The following is a 15,396-nucleotide window of genomic DNA, read 5'->3' as shown; positions in this document are numbered from 1 at the left end:
TATCACACAGATTGATTTAAACAATGGGGGGCCCACAAAGATATCGCACACTGATTGATTTAAACAATGGGGGCTCACAAAGATATCGCACACTGATTGATTTAAACAATGGGGGGCCCACAAAGATATCTCACACAGACTGATTTAAACAATGGGGCGACCGCAAAGATATCTCACACAGACTGATTATATCAATGGGGCCCACAAAGATATCTCACACAGATTGAATTAAACAATGGGTGGCCCACAAATATATCTCACACAGACTGATTTAAAGAATGGGGTCCAAAAAGATATCTCAAACAGACTGATTTAAACATTGGGGCTCACAAAGATACCTCACACAGACTGATTGAAAAAATGGGGGGCCCACAAAGATACCTCACACAGACTGATTTAAACAATGGGGGGCTCACAAAGATATCTCACACAGACAGACTTAACCAATGGGAGGCTCACAAAGATATCTCACACTGATTGATTTAACCAATGGGAGGCCCACAAAGATATCTCACACATACTGATCTAAACAATGGGATCCACAAAGCTATCTCACACATACTGGTTTAAACAATGATGGACCAACAAAGATATCTCACACAGATTGATTTAAACAATGGGGGGCCCACAAAGATATCTCACACAGACTGATTTAAACAATAGAACCCACAAAGATATCTCACACAGATTGATTTAAACAATAGAACCCACAAAGATATCTCACACAGATTGATTTAAACAATGGGGGGCCCACAAAGATATCTCACACAGACTGATTTAAACAATGGGGGGTCCACAAAGATATCTCACACAGACTGATTTAAACAATAGAACCCACAAAGATATCTCACACAGATTGATTTGAACAATGGGAGGCCCACAAAGATATCTCACAGAATGATTTAAACAATGGGTTCCACAACGATTTCTCAATAAGACTGATTTAAACAATAGAACCCACAAAGATATCTCACACAGATTGATTTAAACAGTGGGGTGCCCACAAAGATATCTCACACAGATTGAATTAAACAATGGGTGGCCCACAAATATATCTCACACAGACTGATTTAAAGAATGGGGTCCAAAAAGATATCTCAAACAGACTGATTTAAACATTGGGGCTCACAAAGATACCTCACACAGACTGATTGAAACAATGGGGGGCCCACAAAGATACCTCACACAGACTGATTTAAACAATGGGGGGCTCACAAAGATATCTCACACAGACAGACTTAAACAATGGGCGGCCCACAAAGATATCTCACACAGACTGCTTTAAACAATGGGGGCTCACAAAGATATCGCACACAGACTGATTTAAACAATGGGGGGCCCACAAAGATAGCTCACACAGACTGATTTAACTAATGGGGGACCCACAAAGATATCTCATACTAATTGATTTCAGCAATGGGTGGCTCACAAATATATCTCACACTGATTGATTTAACCAATGGGAGGCCCACAAAAATATCTCACACTGATTTAATTAAACAATGGGGGGCTCACAAAGATATCTCACACAGATTGATTTAAACAATGGGGGGCTCAATAAGATATCTCACACTGATTAATTTAAACAATGGGGGGCCCACAAAGAAATCTCACACTGGTTGTTTTAAACAATGAGGTGCTCACAAAGATATATCACACAGATTGATTTAAACAATGGGGGGCCCACAAAGAAATCTCACACTGGTTGTTTTAAACAATGAGGTGCTCACAAAGATATATCACACAGATTGATTTAAACAATGGGGGGCCCACAAAGATATCGCACACTGATTGATTTAAACAATGGGGGCTCACAAAGATATCGCACACTGATTGATTTAAACAATGGGGGGCCCACAAAGATATCTCACACAGACTGATTTAAACAATGGGGCGACCGCAAAGATATCTCACACAGACTGATTATATCAATGGGGCCCACAAAGATATCTCACACAGATTGAATTAAACAATGGGTGGCCCACAAATATATCTCACACAGACTGATTTAAAGAATGGGGTCCAAAAAGATATCTCAAACAGACTGATTTAAACATTGGGGCTCACAAAGATACCTCACACAGACTGATTGAAAAAATGGGGGGCCCACAAAGATACCTCACACAGACTGATTTAAACAATGGGGGGCTCACAAAGATATCTCACACAGACAGACTTAAACAATGGGCGGCCCACAAAGATATCTCACACAGACTGCTTTAAACAATGGGGGCTCACAAAGATATCGCACACAGACTGATTTAAACAATGGGACCTACAACGATACCTCACACAGAATGATTTAAACAATGGGACCAACAAAGATGTCTCACACATACTGATTTAAACAATGGGGGGGGGCCCACAAATATATCTCACGCAGACTGATTTAAACAATAGAACCCACAAAGATATCACACACAGACGGATTTAAACAGTGGGATCCACAACGACATCTCACACAAACTGATTTAAACAATGGTGGACCCACAAGGATATCTCAAACAGAATGATTTAAACAATGGGATCCACAAAGATATCTCACACAGACTGATTTAAACAATGGGGGGCCCAGAAAGATACCTCACACAGACTGATTGAAACAATGGTGGGCCCACAAAGATATATCAGAGAGATGGATTTAAAAAATGGGGTCCCAGAAAGATAGCTCACACAGACTGATTTAAACAATGGGGGGCCCACAAAGTTATCTCACACAGATTGATTTAAACAATGGGGGGGGGCGCTCACAAAGATATCTCACACAGACTGATTTAAACAATGGGGGTCCCACAAAAATAGCTCACACAGACTGATTTGAACAATTGGGGGCCCACAAAGTTATCTCACACAGACTAATTTAAACAATGGGGGGCACACAAAGTTATCTCACACAGACTGATTTAAACAATTGGGGGCTCACAAAGATATCTAACACAGACTGATTAACGAATGGGGGTTCCCCGAAGATATTTCACACAGAATGATATAAACAATGGGATTCACAAACATATCTCACACAGACTAATTTAAACAATGGTGCACCAACAAAGATATCTCACAGAATGATTTAAACAATGGGATCCACAATGATTTCTCAATAAGACAGGTTTAAACAATAAACAATAAACAAGATATCTCACACAGATTGATTTAAACAGTGGGGTGCCCACAAAGATATCTCACACAGACGTACTTAAACAATGGGATCCACAAATATATCTCACAAAGACTGATTTAAATAATAGAACCCACAAAGATATCTCACACAGATGGATTTAAACAATAGAACCCACAAAGATATCACACACAGACGGATTTAAACAATGGAACCCACAACGACATCTCACACAGACTGATTTAAACAATAGAGGGCCCAGAAAGATATCTCACACAGACTGCTTCAAACAATGGGGGACCCACAAAGATGTCTCACACCATCTGAATTAAACAATGGGGGGCCCACAAAGATATCTCACACAGACTGATTTAAACAATAGGGGGCCCGCAAAGATATCTCACACAGACTGATTTAAACAATGGGGGGCTCACAAAGATATCTCACACAGACTGATTAAAACAATGGGGGGCCGACAAAGATATCTCACACAGAATGATTTAAACAATGGGATCCACAAAGATATCTCACTAAGACGGAGTTAAACAATGGGGGGCCCAAAAAGATAGCTCACACAGACTGATTTAAACAATGGGGGGTTTCACAAAGATATCTAACACAGACTGATTTAAACAATGGGGGGCTCACAAAGATATGTGAATGAGACTGATTAAAACAATGGGGGGAGCAATTAAGATATCTCACACAGAATGATTTAAACAATGGGATCCACAAAGATATCTCACAAAGACGGAGTTAAACAATGGGTTACCCACAAAGATATCTCACACAGACTGATTTGAACAATAGAACGCACAAAGATATCTCACACAGACGGACTTAAACAATAGAACCCACAAAGATATCTCACACAGACGGATTTAAACAATGGGACCCACAACGACATCTCACACAGACTGATTTAAATAATGAGGGGCCCTGAAAGATATCTCACACAGACTGATTTAAAGAATGAGGGGCGCAGAAAGATATCTCACACAGACTGATTTATACAATGGGGGGCCACAAGGATATCTCACACAGACTGATTTAAACAATGGGGGACCAGAAAGATATCTCACACAGACTGAGTTAAACAATGTGACCAACAAAGAAATCTCACACAAATTGCTTTAAACAATAGAACCCACAAAGATATCTGAAACAGACTGATTTAAACAATGGGAGGCCCACAAAGATATCTCACAGAGACTGATTTAAACAATGGTGGGGCCAGAAGGATATCTCACAGAGACTGAATTAAACAATGATGGACCCACAAAGATATCTCATACAGACGGATATAAACAATGGGGGTCCCACAAAAATAGCTCACACAGACTGATTTGAACAATTGGGGGCCCACAAAGTTATCTCACACAGACTAATTTAAACAATGGGGGGCACACAAAGTTATCTCACACAGACTGATTTAAACAATTGGGGGCTCACAAAGATATCTAACACAGACTGATTAACGAATGGGGGTTCCCCGAAGATATTTCACACAGAATGATATAAACAATGGGATTCACAAACATATCTCACACAGACTAATTTAAACAATGGTGCACCAACAAAGATATCTCACAGAATGATTTAAACAATGGGATCCACAATGATTTCTCAATAAGACAGGTTTAAACAATAAACAATAAACAAGATATCTCACACAGATTGATTTAAACAGTGGGGTGCCCACAAAGATATCTCACACAGACGTACTTAAACAATGGGATCCACAAATATATCTCACAAAGACTGATTTAAATAATAGAACCCACAAAGATATCTCACACAGATGGATTTAAACAATAGAACCCACAAAGATATCACACACAGACGGATTTAAACAATGGAACCCACAACGACATCTCACACAGACTGATTTAAACAATAGAGGGCCCAGAAAGATATCTCACACAGACTGCTTCAAACAATGGGGGACCCACAAAGATGTCTCACACCATCTGAATTAAACAATGGGGGGCCCACAAAGATATCTCACACAGACTGATTTAAACAATAGGGGGCCCGCAAAGATATCTCACACAGACTGATTTAAACAATGGGGGGCTCACAAAGATATCTCACACAGACTGATTAAAACAATGGGGGGCCGACAAAGATATCTCACACAGAATGATTTAAACAATGGGATCCACAAAGATATCTCACTAAGACGGAGTTAAACAATGGGGGGCCCAAAAAGATAGCTCACACAGACTGATTTAAACAATGGGGGGTTTCACAAAGATATCTAACACAGACTGATTTAAACAATGGGGGGCTCACAAAGATATGTGAATGAGACTGATTAAAACAATGGGGGGAGCAATTAAGATATCTCACACAGAATGATTTAAACAATGGGATCCACAAAGATATCTCACAAAGACGGAGTTAAACAATGGGTTACCCACAAAGATATCTCACACAGACTGATTTGAACAATAGAACGCACAAAGATATCTCACACAGACGGACTTAAACAATAGAACCCACAAAGATATCTCACACAGACGGATTTAAACAATGGGACCCACAACGACATCTCACACAGACTGATTTAAATAATGAGGGGCCCTGAAAGATATCTCACACAGACTGATTTAAAGAATGAGGGGCGCAGAAAGATATCTCACACAGACTGATTTATACAATGGGGGGCCACAAGGATATCTCACACAGACTGATTTAAACAATGGGGGACCAGAAAGATATCTCACACAGACTGAGTTAAACAATGTGACCAACAAAGAAATCTCACACAAATTGCTTTAAACAATAGAACCCACAAAGATATCTGAAACAGACTGATTTAAACAATGGGAGGCCCACAAAGATATCTCACAGAGACTGATTTAAACAATGGTGGGGCCAGAAGGATATCTCACAGAGACTGAATTAAACAATGATGGACCCACAAAGATATCTCACACAGATTGATTTAAACAATGGGATCCACAAAGATGTCTCACACAGATTGATTTAAACAATGGGAGGCCCACAAAGATATCTCACACAGACTGATTTAAACAATGGGGCTCACAAAGATATCTCACACAGACTGATTTAACCAATGGTGGACCCACAAAGATATCTCACACAGACTGATTAAACAATGCTGGACCAACAAAGATATCTCACACAGACTGATTAAACAGTGGTGGACCCACAAAGATATCTCACACAGACTGATTTAAACAAGGGTGGACCCACAAAGATATCTCACACAAACAGATTTAAACAACGGTGGACCCACAAAGATATCTCACACAGACTGATTTAAACAATGGGGGGCCCACAAAGATATCTCACACAGATTGATTTAAACAATGGGGGGCCCACAAAGATATCTCACACAGACTGATCTAAACAATGGGGGGCCCACAAAGATATCTCACACTGACTGATTAAAACAATGGGGGGCCGACAAAGATATTTCACACAGAATGATTTAAACAATGGAATCCACAAAGATATCTCACAAAGACGGAGTTAAACAATGGGGGGCCCAAAAAGATATCACACACAGACTGATTTAACAATAGAGGGAGCTCACAAAGATATATAACACAGACTGATTTAAACAATGGTGGTCCAACAAAGATATCTCACATAGACTTATTTAAACAATGGGAACCACAAATATATATCATACAGACTGATTTAAACAATGGAGGGCTCAAAAAGATATCTCAGAAAGACTGATTTAAACAATGGAGGGCTCAAAATGAAATCTCACACAGACTGATTTAAACAATGGGGCCCACAAAGATATCTCACACAGACTAATTTAAACAATGGGGCGCACAATGATATCTCACACAGACTGATTTAAACAATGGGGCCCACAATGATATCTCACACAGACTGATTTAAACAATGGGGGTGCTCAAAAAGATTTCTCACAAAGACTGATTTAAACAATGGGGGGCCCACAAAGATATCTCACACAGACTGATTTAAACAATGGGGGGCCAACAAAGATATCTCACACAGACTGATTTAAACAATGGGGGGCCCACAAAGATATCTCACACAGACTGATTTAAACAATGGGGCCCACAATGATATCTCACACAGACTGATTTAAACAATGGGGGGCCCACAAAGATATCTCACACAGACTGATTCAAACAATGGGGGACCCACAAAGATATCTCACACAGACTGATTTAAACAATGGGGGACCCACAAAGGTATCTCACAAAGACTGATTTAAACAATGGGGGGCTCACAATGTTATCTCACACAGACTGATTTAAATAATGGGGAGCTCAAAAAGATATCTCACACAGACTGATTTAAAAAATGAGGCCTCAAAAAGATATCTCACACAGATTAATTTAAACAATGGGGACCACAAAGATATCTCACACAGACTGATTTAAACAATGGGGCCCAGAAAGATACCTCATACAGACTGATTCAAAGAATGGGGGCCCAACAAAGATATCTCACACAGACTAATATAAACACTGGGACTCACAAAGATATCTCACACAGACAGATTTAAACAATGGGACCCACAAAGATATCTCACACAGACTGATTTAAACAATGAGACCCACAAAGATATCTCACACAGACTGATTGAAACAATGGGGCCCACAAAGATATCTCACACAGACTCATTTAAACAATGGGCGGCCCACAGATATCTCACACAGACTGATTTAAACAGTTGGACCCACAAAGATATTACAGACAGACTGATTTAAACAATGGGACCCACAAAGATATTTCACACAGATTGATTTAAACAATGGGACTCACAAAGATATCTCACAGAGATTGATTTAAACAATGGGGCTCACAAAGATATCTCACACAGACTGATTTAAACAATGGGGCTCACCAAGATATCTCACACAGACTGATTTAAACAAATGGACCCACAAAGGTATCTCACACAGATTGATTTAAACAAGGCGACCCACAAAGATATCTCACACAGACTGATTTAAACAATGGGGGTCTCAAAAAGATATCTCACACAGACTGATTTAAACAATGAGGGGCCGATAAAGATATCTCCCACAGACTGATTCAAAGAATGGGGGCCCCACAAAGATATCTCACACAGACTGATTTAAACAATGGGACCCACAAAGATATCTCACACAGACTGATTTAAACAATGGGAACCATAAAGATATCTCACACAGACTCATTAAAACAATGGGACCCACAGAAATATCTCACACAGACTGATATAAACAATGGCATCCACAAAGATATCTCACAGAGACGGATTTAAACAGTGGGGGGCCCATAAAGATATTTCACATAGACTGATTGAAACAATGGGGCCCAGAAAGATATCTCACACAGACTGATTTAAACAATCGGCGGCCCACAAAGATATCTAACACAGACTGATTTAAACAATGGGCGGCCAACAAAGATATCTCACACAGATTGATTTAAACAGTTGGACCCACAAAGATATTACAGACAGACTGATTTAAACAATGGGACCCACAAAGATATCTCACATAGACCGATTTAAACAATGGCGGGGGGGGGCCCATAAAGATATTTCACATAGACTGATTTAAACAATGGGGCCCAGAAAGATATCTCACACAGACTGATTTAAACAGTGGGCAGCCCACAAAGATATCTAACACAGACTGATTTAAACAATGGGCGGCCAAGAAAGATATCTCACTCAGATTGATTTAGACAATGGGACCCACAAAGATGTCTCACACAGACTGATTTAAACAGTGGGGGGGACCACAAAGATATCTCACACGGACTGATTTAAACAATGGGGGGCTAACTAAGATATCTCACACAGACTGATTTAAACAAAGGGGAGCCCACAAAGATATCTCACACAGACTGATTTAAACAATGGGGGCCACACAAAGATATCTCACACAGACTGATTTAAACAATGGGGAGCCCACAAAGATATCTCACACAGACTGATTTAAACAATGGGGAGCCCACCAAGATATCTCACACAGACTGAGTTAAACAATGGGGCTCACAAAGATATCTCACACAGACTGATTTGAAATCTCATCTTTAAGTATCTCTTTTTTTTCCATCTTCGTTCTAATCTTTGTATCTGTTTCAGTTAAAACCTTTATCACTTTTACCTAAATAGTTTTCAGCAGTAGTTTTTGTAATAAATTAACTTCTATCTTCTTTAAGACTAAAACTTGTCTACTGCATTGTTTTTAAATTGAACCACTAAAGAGAGCGCCAGATACGCACAAAAGAATTCTTAGCTCATGGACCACTTGAAGGAAACATCTTTTATTGGGTTTTGACACACATCCACAAACATTCACTCCTTCCACCATCCATTGACACCACATCCACAAACATTCACTCACTCCACCACTGATGCACAGTAGCAGCAGTGTGTGTACCATCTGAGATGTACTGCAGGAACTCACCAAGGCTCCTTCGACAGCAGCATCCAAACCCACAACCACTACCATCTAGAAGGACAAGGGCAGCAGATAGATGGGAACACCAACACCTCCAAGTCACTCACCATCCTGACTTGGAAATATATCACTGTTCCTTCACTGTCAGTGGGTCAAAATCCTAGGACTCTCTTCCTAATAGCACTGTGGGTGTACCTACACCACATGGACTGCAGCGGCTCAAGAAGGCAGCTCACCACCACCTTCTCAAGGGGCAACTAGGGATGAAAACTGGCCAGGTCAGTGATGCTCACATCCCAGGAATGAATGTAAAAAGACACAGGTGATGTACACACTGAGCTTACACACTGCGGTCTGAGTTACCTCATGGATCCAATCATGAAAGGCTGTGCTAACTGGACCATAATGGCTCCACTTCCCAGTTGATGGCAGGTGTAACCACAATCCCAGTCGTAGTTCTTCGTATCTCCATTTAGTAGAGCATTCCGAGTGCGACTTACTCCTTCAGTCACAGTGGCGCTGGCTTCAACTGTGGCCACGTTTTCTGTGGGAACTGAAGCATCATTTGTTTTAATTATTTTAAACACCCTCATGAGATACAGATCAGAATGGGGGAAAGGTGCAGACAGGTAAGAGATTTCTGGGAAACTCAAAGGGAAGTAAACTGCAGGAGATGGCTGGGAGTTTGGGTAAGTAAGAGGGTGCTCATCTCTTTGCAAAAATCTAATTTTGTTGGAATTTAGCATTTAACTGAAATTGACTGGCTAAATTCTAAATGTCCCAGCCTTCGGCAGGGTTTCAGGGTCCTACAGTAAGAGCAGCTGAAGCTAGCTAAGGAAAGCAGCATCAACTTGTTTTTCAGAAATTGGGGTCAGCTTCGTTTCAGAAGAATATATAATCAGACATTTCAGTCTGACTTAGCCTGCAGTGTGACTTTGAACAGAGTGCTGGAGTTGGATATGAAGGAAGTTAGGTGAGGAGGGGAAAGCACATGCTCCTCTGCTTTTGCCTTTTCAAAATATTTCACACTGTAGAAATTGGTTCCTGCTCGACTACAGAGGTGGTTTCCCCTTTGGCACTGTGTGATTCTGTGACAGAACCTAGCTGTTTGGTGAGTATCTGCTAAGTTGTTAAGGTCCATTCTACTCCTAGATGGAGAGTTAAAAGAGAGCAAGAAGGAGCGAGACTGAGAGCGGAGACAGAGATTTAAAAGAGAGCGAGAAGGAGCGAGACTGAGAGCGGAGACAGAGTTAAAAGAGAGCGAGACTAAGAACGAAAACAGAGAGTTAAAAGAGAGCGAGACTGAGAGTGAAAACAGAGAGTTAAAAGAAAGCGAGAAGGAGCAAGACTGAGGGCGGAGACAGAGAGTTAAAAGAGAGCGAGAAGGAGCGAGACTGAGAGCGGAGACAGAGAGTTAAAAGAGAGCGAGAAGGAGCAAGACTGAGAGCGGAGACAGAGAGTTAAAAGAGAGCGAGAAGGAGCGAGACTGAGAGCTGAGACAGAGATTTAAAAGAGAGCGAGAAGGAGCGAGACTGAGAGCCGAGACAGAGAGTTAAAAGAGAGCGAGACTAAGAACGAAAACAGAGAGTTAAAAGAGAGCGAGACTGAGAGTGAAAACAGAGAGTTAAAAGAAAGCGAGAAGGAGCAAGACTGAGGGCGGAGACAGAGAGTTAAAAGAGAGCGAGAAGGAGCGAGACTGAGAGCGGAGACAGAGAGTTAAAAGAGAGCGAGAAGGAGCGAGACTGAGAGCTGAGACAGAGTTAAAAGAGAGCGAGAAGGAGCGAGACTGAGAGCCGAGACAGAGAGTTAAAAGAGAGCGAGAAGAAGCGAGACTGAGAGCAGAGACAGAGAGTTAAAAGAGAGCGAGAAGAAGTGAGACTGAGAGCGGAGACAGAGAGTTAAAAGAGAGCAAGAAGGAGCGAGACTGAGAGCCGAGACAGAGAGTTAAAAGAGAGCGAGAAGAAGCGAGACTGAGAGCCGAGACAGAGAGTTAAAAGAGAGCGAGAAGAAGCCAGACTGAGAGCAGAGACAGAGAGTTAAAAGAGAGCGAGAAGGAGCGAGACTGAGAGCGGAGACAGAGAGTTAAAAGAGAGCGAGAAGGAGCAAGACTGAGAGCGGAGACAGAGAGTTAAAAGAGAGCGAGAAGGAGCGAGACTGAGAGCCGAGACAGAGAGTTAAAAGAGAGCGAGAAGGAGCGAGACTGAGAGCCGAGACAGAGAGTTAAAAGAGAGCGAGAAGAAGCGAGACTGAGAGCCGAGACAGAGAGTTAAAAGAGAGCGAGAAGAAGCGAGACTGAGAGCGGAGACAGAGAGTTAAAAGAGAGCGAGAAGGAGCGAGACTGAGAGCGGAGACAGAGGGTTAAAAGAGAGCGAGAAGGAGCGAGACTGAGAGCCGAGTCGGGAGTTAAATCCATGGAACTCCCTCCCTAACAGCACTGTGGGTGTACCTACACCACATGGACTGCAGCAGTTCAAGAAGGCAGCTCATCACCACCTTCCCAAGGGCAATTAGAGATGGGCAATAAATGCTGGCCCAGCCAGCGATGCCCATATCCTATGAATGAATAAAAAACATAGCAATAACTTTTCTCACAAGTCTGTTGTGTGGCAATGTGTCAAATGCATTTTGAAAGTCCACCACATCAACAGCATTACCCTTATCGACCTTTTCTGTTACCTCTTCAAAAAAACTCCAGCAAGTTAGTTAAACATGATTTCCCCTTTAGAAATCTAGGCTGGCTCTTCTTTATCAACCATATTAAGAACATAAGAAATAGGGGCAGGAGTAGGCCATTTGGCCCCTCAAACCTGCCCCACCATTCAATATGATCATGGCTGATCTGCCTCAGACCTCAACTCCTCTTTTTTCATGTGATTACTAATTCTATCCCCAATAATTGTTTCCAGAATCTTGCCCACCACTGAAGTTAAACTGACTGGTTCATCATTTCTGGGCTTAGCCTTACAACCTTTTTTTGAACACAGGCATAATGCTTGTAATTCTCCAGTCCTCTGAGTCTAGGGAGACTGAAAGATTCTGGCCAGTGTCCCAGCAATTTCTACTCTCACTTTCTTCAATATCCTTGGATGCAACTCATCACGTCCTGGTGCCTTGTCAACTTTAATTACCGACAGTCTATTCAACACTTCCTCCTCATCAATCTTGAACCCTTCTAGTGACAGAGTTTCCTCATCTGTCACTATGGCCTGGGTACCATCTACCTCTAGTAAATTGTAATATACATAGGAATTATTCTAAACTGAGATAATAATTAAAATAAATTAGTAAATACTGTAGCAAGCACTGTATAAAGTGTAAGGTATGCCAGGGCAGCTCTGCTATTTGAAATGTGCATCCTGCGGGATGTGGGAAGTTGTGCAGGCACAAAGTGCCGTCGATGACTACTTTTGCAGGAAATGTCACTAGCTGCAGAAACCTAAGCTCCACATTGCAGAGCTTGAGCGGCAGCTGGAGTCACTGTAGTGCATCCACAAGACTGAGGCCTATGTTGATAGCGTGTTTAGAGAGATGACAGCTAATGAGTACACAGGAAGAGAAGGAATGGGTGACCACTGGAGTATCTAAGAATAACAGGCAGGTAGTGTAGGAATCCTCTGAGGTTATCTCACTCTCTAACCGCGTTTCCATTTTGGATACGGGTGAGCGAGATGGTTCCTCAGCTGCACAGGAGGGCAGCAGGAAGAGTAGAGTGTTACAGTGGTAGGGGATTTTATCGCTCGGGGAGCAGACAGGCATTTCTGTGGCCATAGACGTGACTCCAGGATGGTATGTTGCCTCCTTGCTGCCAAGATTAAGGATGTTACATAGCGGCTGCAGGACATTCTTCTAGAGGAGGGTGAGCAGACAGAGGTCGTGGTCTACATTGGGACTGGTAACATAGGTAGGAAAAGGGGTGAGGTCCTCAAAGCAGATTTTAGTGAGTTAGGAAGGGAATTAAAAAGCAGGACCTCAGGAGCAGTAACCTCAGGATTATGTGCCAGTGAACATAAGAACAGGAAAATTCAGCAGTGTAACATGTGGCTGGAGAAATGGAGTAGGAGGGAGGGTTTTAGATTTCTGAGGCATTGGGACTGGTTCTGGGGCAGGTGGGACCATTACAATAAGGATGGGTTACACATTAACAGGACTGGGACTAATGTACTCTTGGGGAGGTTTGCTAGTGCTGTTGGGGAGGGTTTAAACTAGATTGGCAGGGGGACGGGAACCTGAGGGGAAATTTAGAGTGGAGAGGAGAAAAACTGGCAGTGGGATGTAGTGAAATATCAACTGATAACGAGAATATATCAGAAAGTCGTGTCAAGGTAAATAGAATACTTGGAGAGTTTGATAGAATTAGAGTAGGCAATAGCAAGTCATTAGATGGGGTCAGAATAAGGGGGAGAGGAAAAAAGCCTAAATCAGGGTTAATGTGCATGTATGTGAATGTACGGAGTATGGTTAATAAATGAAATTATGATATTACTGCTATTACAGAGATCCATCTCAAAGAAGGGTAGAACTGGCGTTAAATAATCCTGGGAGAAGGTGTTTAGGAGAGATGGGGAAGGAAGAAAAGGGCTGGGGGGGTGTGGTGGGGGCAGTAGCAATATTGATTAAAGAAAGCATTAAAGTACTGGAGAGAGAGGATGTTCCAGAGGGGTCAAGGACAGAATCTTTCTGGCTAGAGGTAAGGAATGGGAAAAAATGCAATAACATTGATTGGTGTAGTATATAGACCAGCAACTAGTGGAAGGGATGTGGAGAAACAAATTTGCAAAGAAATTACAGAGAGGTAGGTGCAAGAATTATAGAGTAATCATATTGGGGGATTTCAATTATCCAAATATAGACTGGGATAGGAATAGTACAGAGGAACAAGAGGGCGAGAGTTCCTGGAGTGTGTTCAAGATAATTTTCTGTAGCAGTATGTTTCTGGTCCAACAAGAGGACAGGTGCTGTTGGACCTGGTTCTGGGGAATGAGTTGGCCCAAGTGGATCAAATATTAGTGAGAGCGCCTCGAGGAAACAGTGACCATTATATCATAAGGTTTAGGTTAATCATGGAAAAGGACAGGGAACAATCCAGAACAGAGATAATTAATTGGGGGAAAGCCAACTTCAATGGGACGAGAATGCATCTGAGTTGAGTGAGTTGGAATCAAACGTTGGCAGAAAAGACTGTGGCTGAACAATGGGCTACCTTCAAAGAAAAGTATTGCAGGAAATGTCAAAATATATTCCCTTGAAGGGGAAAAGGTAGGACAAATAAATCCAGAGCTCCCCGGATGACGAGAGTGATAGGGGTGAAGATGAAAAGGAAGAAGTGTGCATACGACAGATGTCAGGTAGAAAATACAATGGAGAATCAGGCTGAATATAGAAGGACCAGAGGGGGAGTGAAGAAACTAACAAGAAAAGCAAGGAGAGAGCATGAAAAGAGGCTGGCAGCCAACATAAAAAGGAATCCCAAGGTCTTTTATAAGCAGGTAAATAATAAAAGGGAGGTAAAAGAAAATAACTTACAATTGAGAGGAAGGAGGTGTTGGAAAGGCCATCTTTACTTAAATTAGATAAGGTATCAGGACTGGATGAGATGCATCAGAGGGTGCTGAGGGAAGTCAGAGTAGCAATTGCAGAGGCACTAGAGATAATCTTCCAGTCTTCCTTAGACACAGAGGAGGTGCCAGAGGACTGGAGAATTGTGAATGTTACACCTGTGTTCAAAAAGGGGTGCAAGGATAAAGCTGGTAACTACAGACCAGTTTGACCTCAGTTGTAGGGAAACTTCTGGAAACTATAGTATGGGATTAAATCAATAATCACTTAGACAAGTGCAGGATAATTAAGGAAAACCAGCATGGA

At 41.8% G+C, this 15,396-nt stretch overlaps 1 protein-coding gene across 2 annotated transcripts in view; it reads right to left on the bottom strand.

Annotated features, from left to right (window-relative positions):
• btbd9 (BTB (POZ) domain containing 9) overlaps window positions 1-15,396 on the bottom strand; it is a 537,933-nt gene that overhangs the window by 218,105 nt on the left and 304,432 nt on the right. For both annotated transcript variants that reach the window (XM_041188563.1, XM_041188562.1), the window contains exon 8: window positions 9,898-10,087. In XM_041188563.1, the coding sequence (XP_041044497.1) occupies window positions 9,898-10,087 (190 nt within the window). The remainder of the gene's footprint in view (window positions 1-9,897; window positions 10,088-15,396) is intronic.

This window comes from Carcharodon carcharias, chromosome 5, assembly GCF_017639515.1.
Source record: "Carcharodon carcharias isolate sCarCar2 chromosome 5, sCarCar2.pri, whole genome shotgun sequence".
Lineage (NCBI taxonomy): Eukaryota > Metazoa > Chordata > Chondrichthyes > Lamniformes > Lamnidae > Carcharodon > Carcharodon carcharias.
This window is presented reverse-complemented; position numbering and strand designations above follow the sequence as displayed.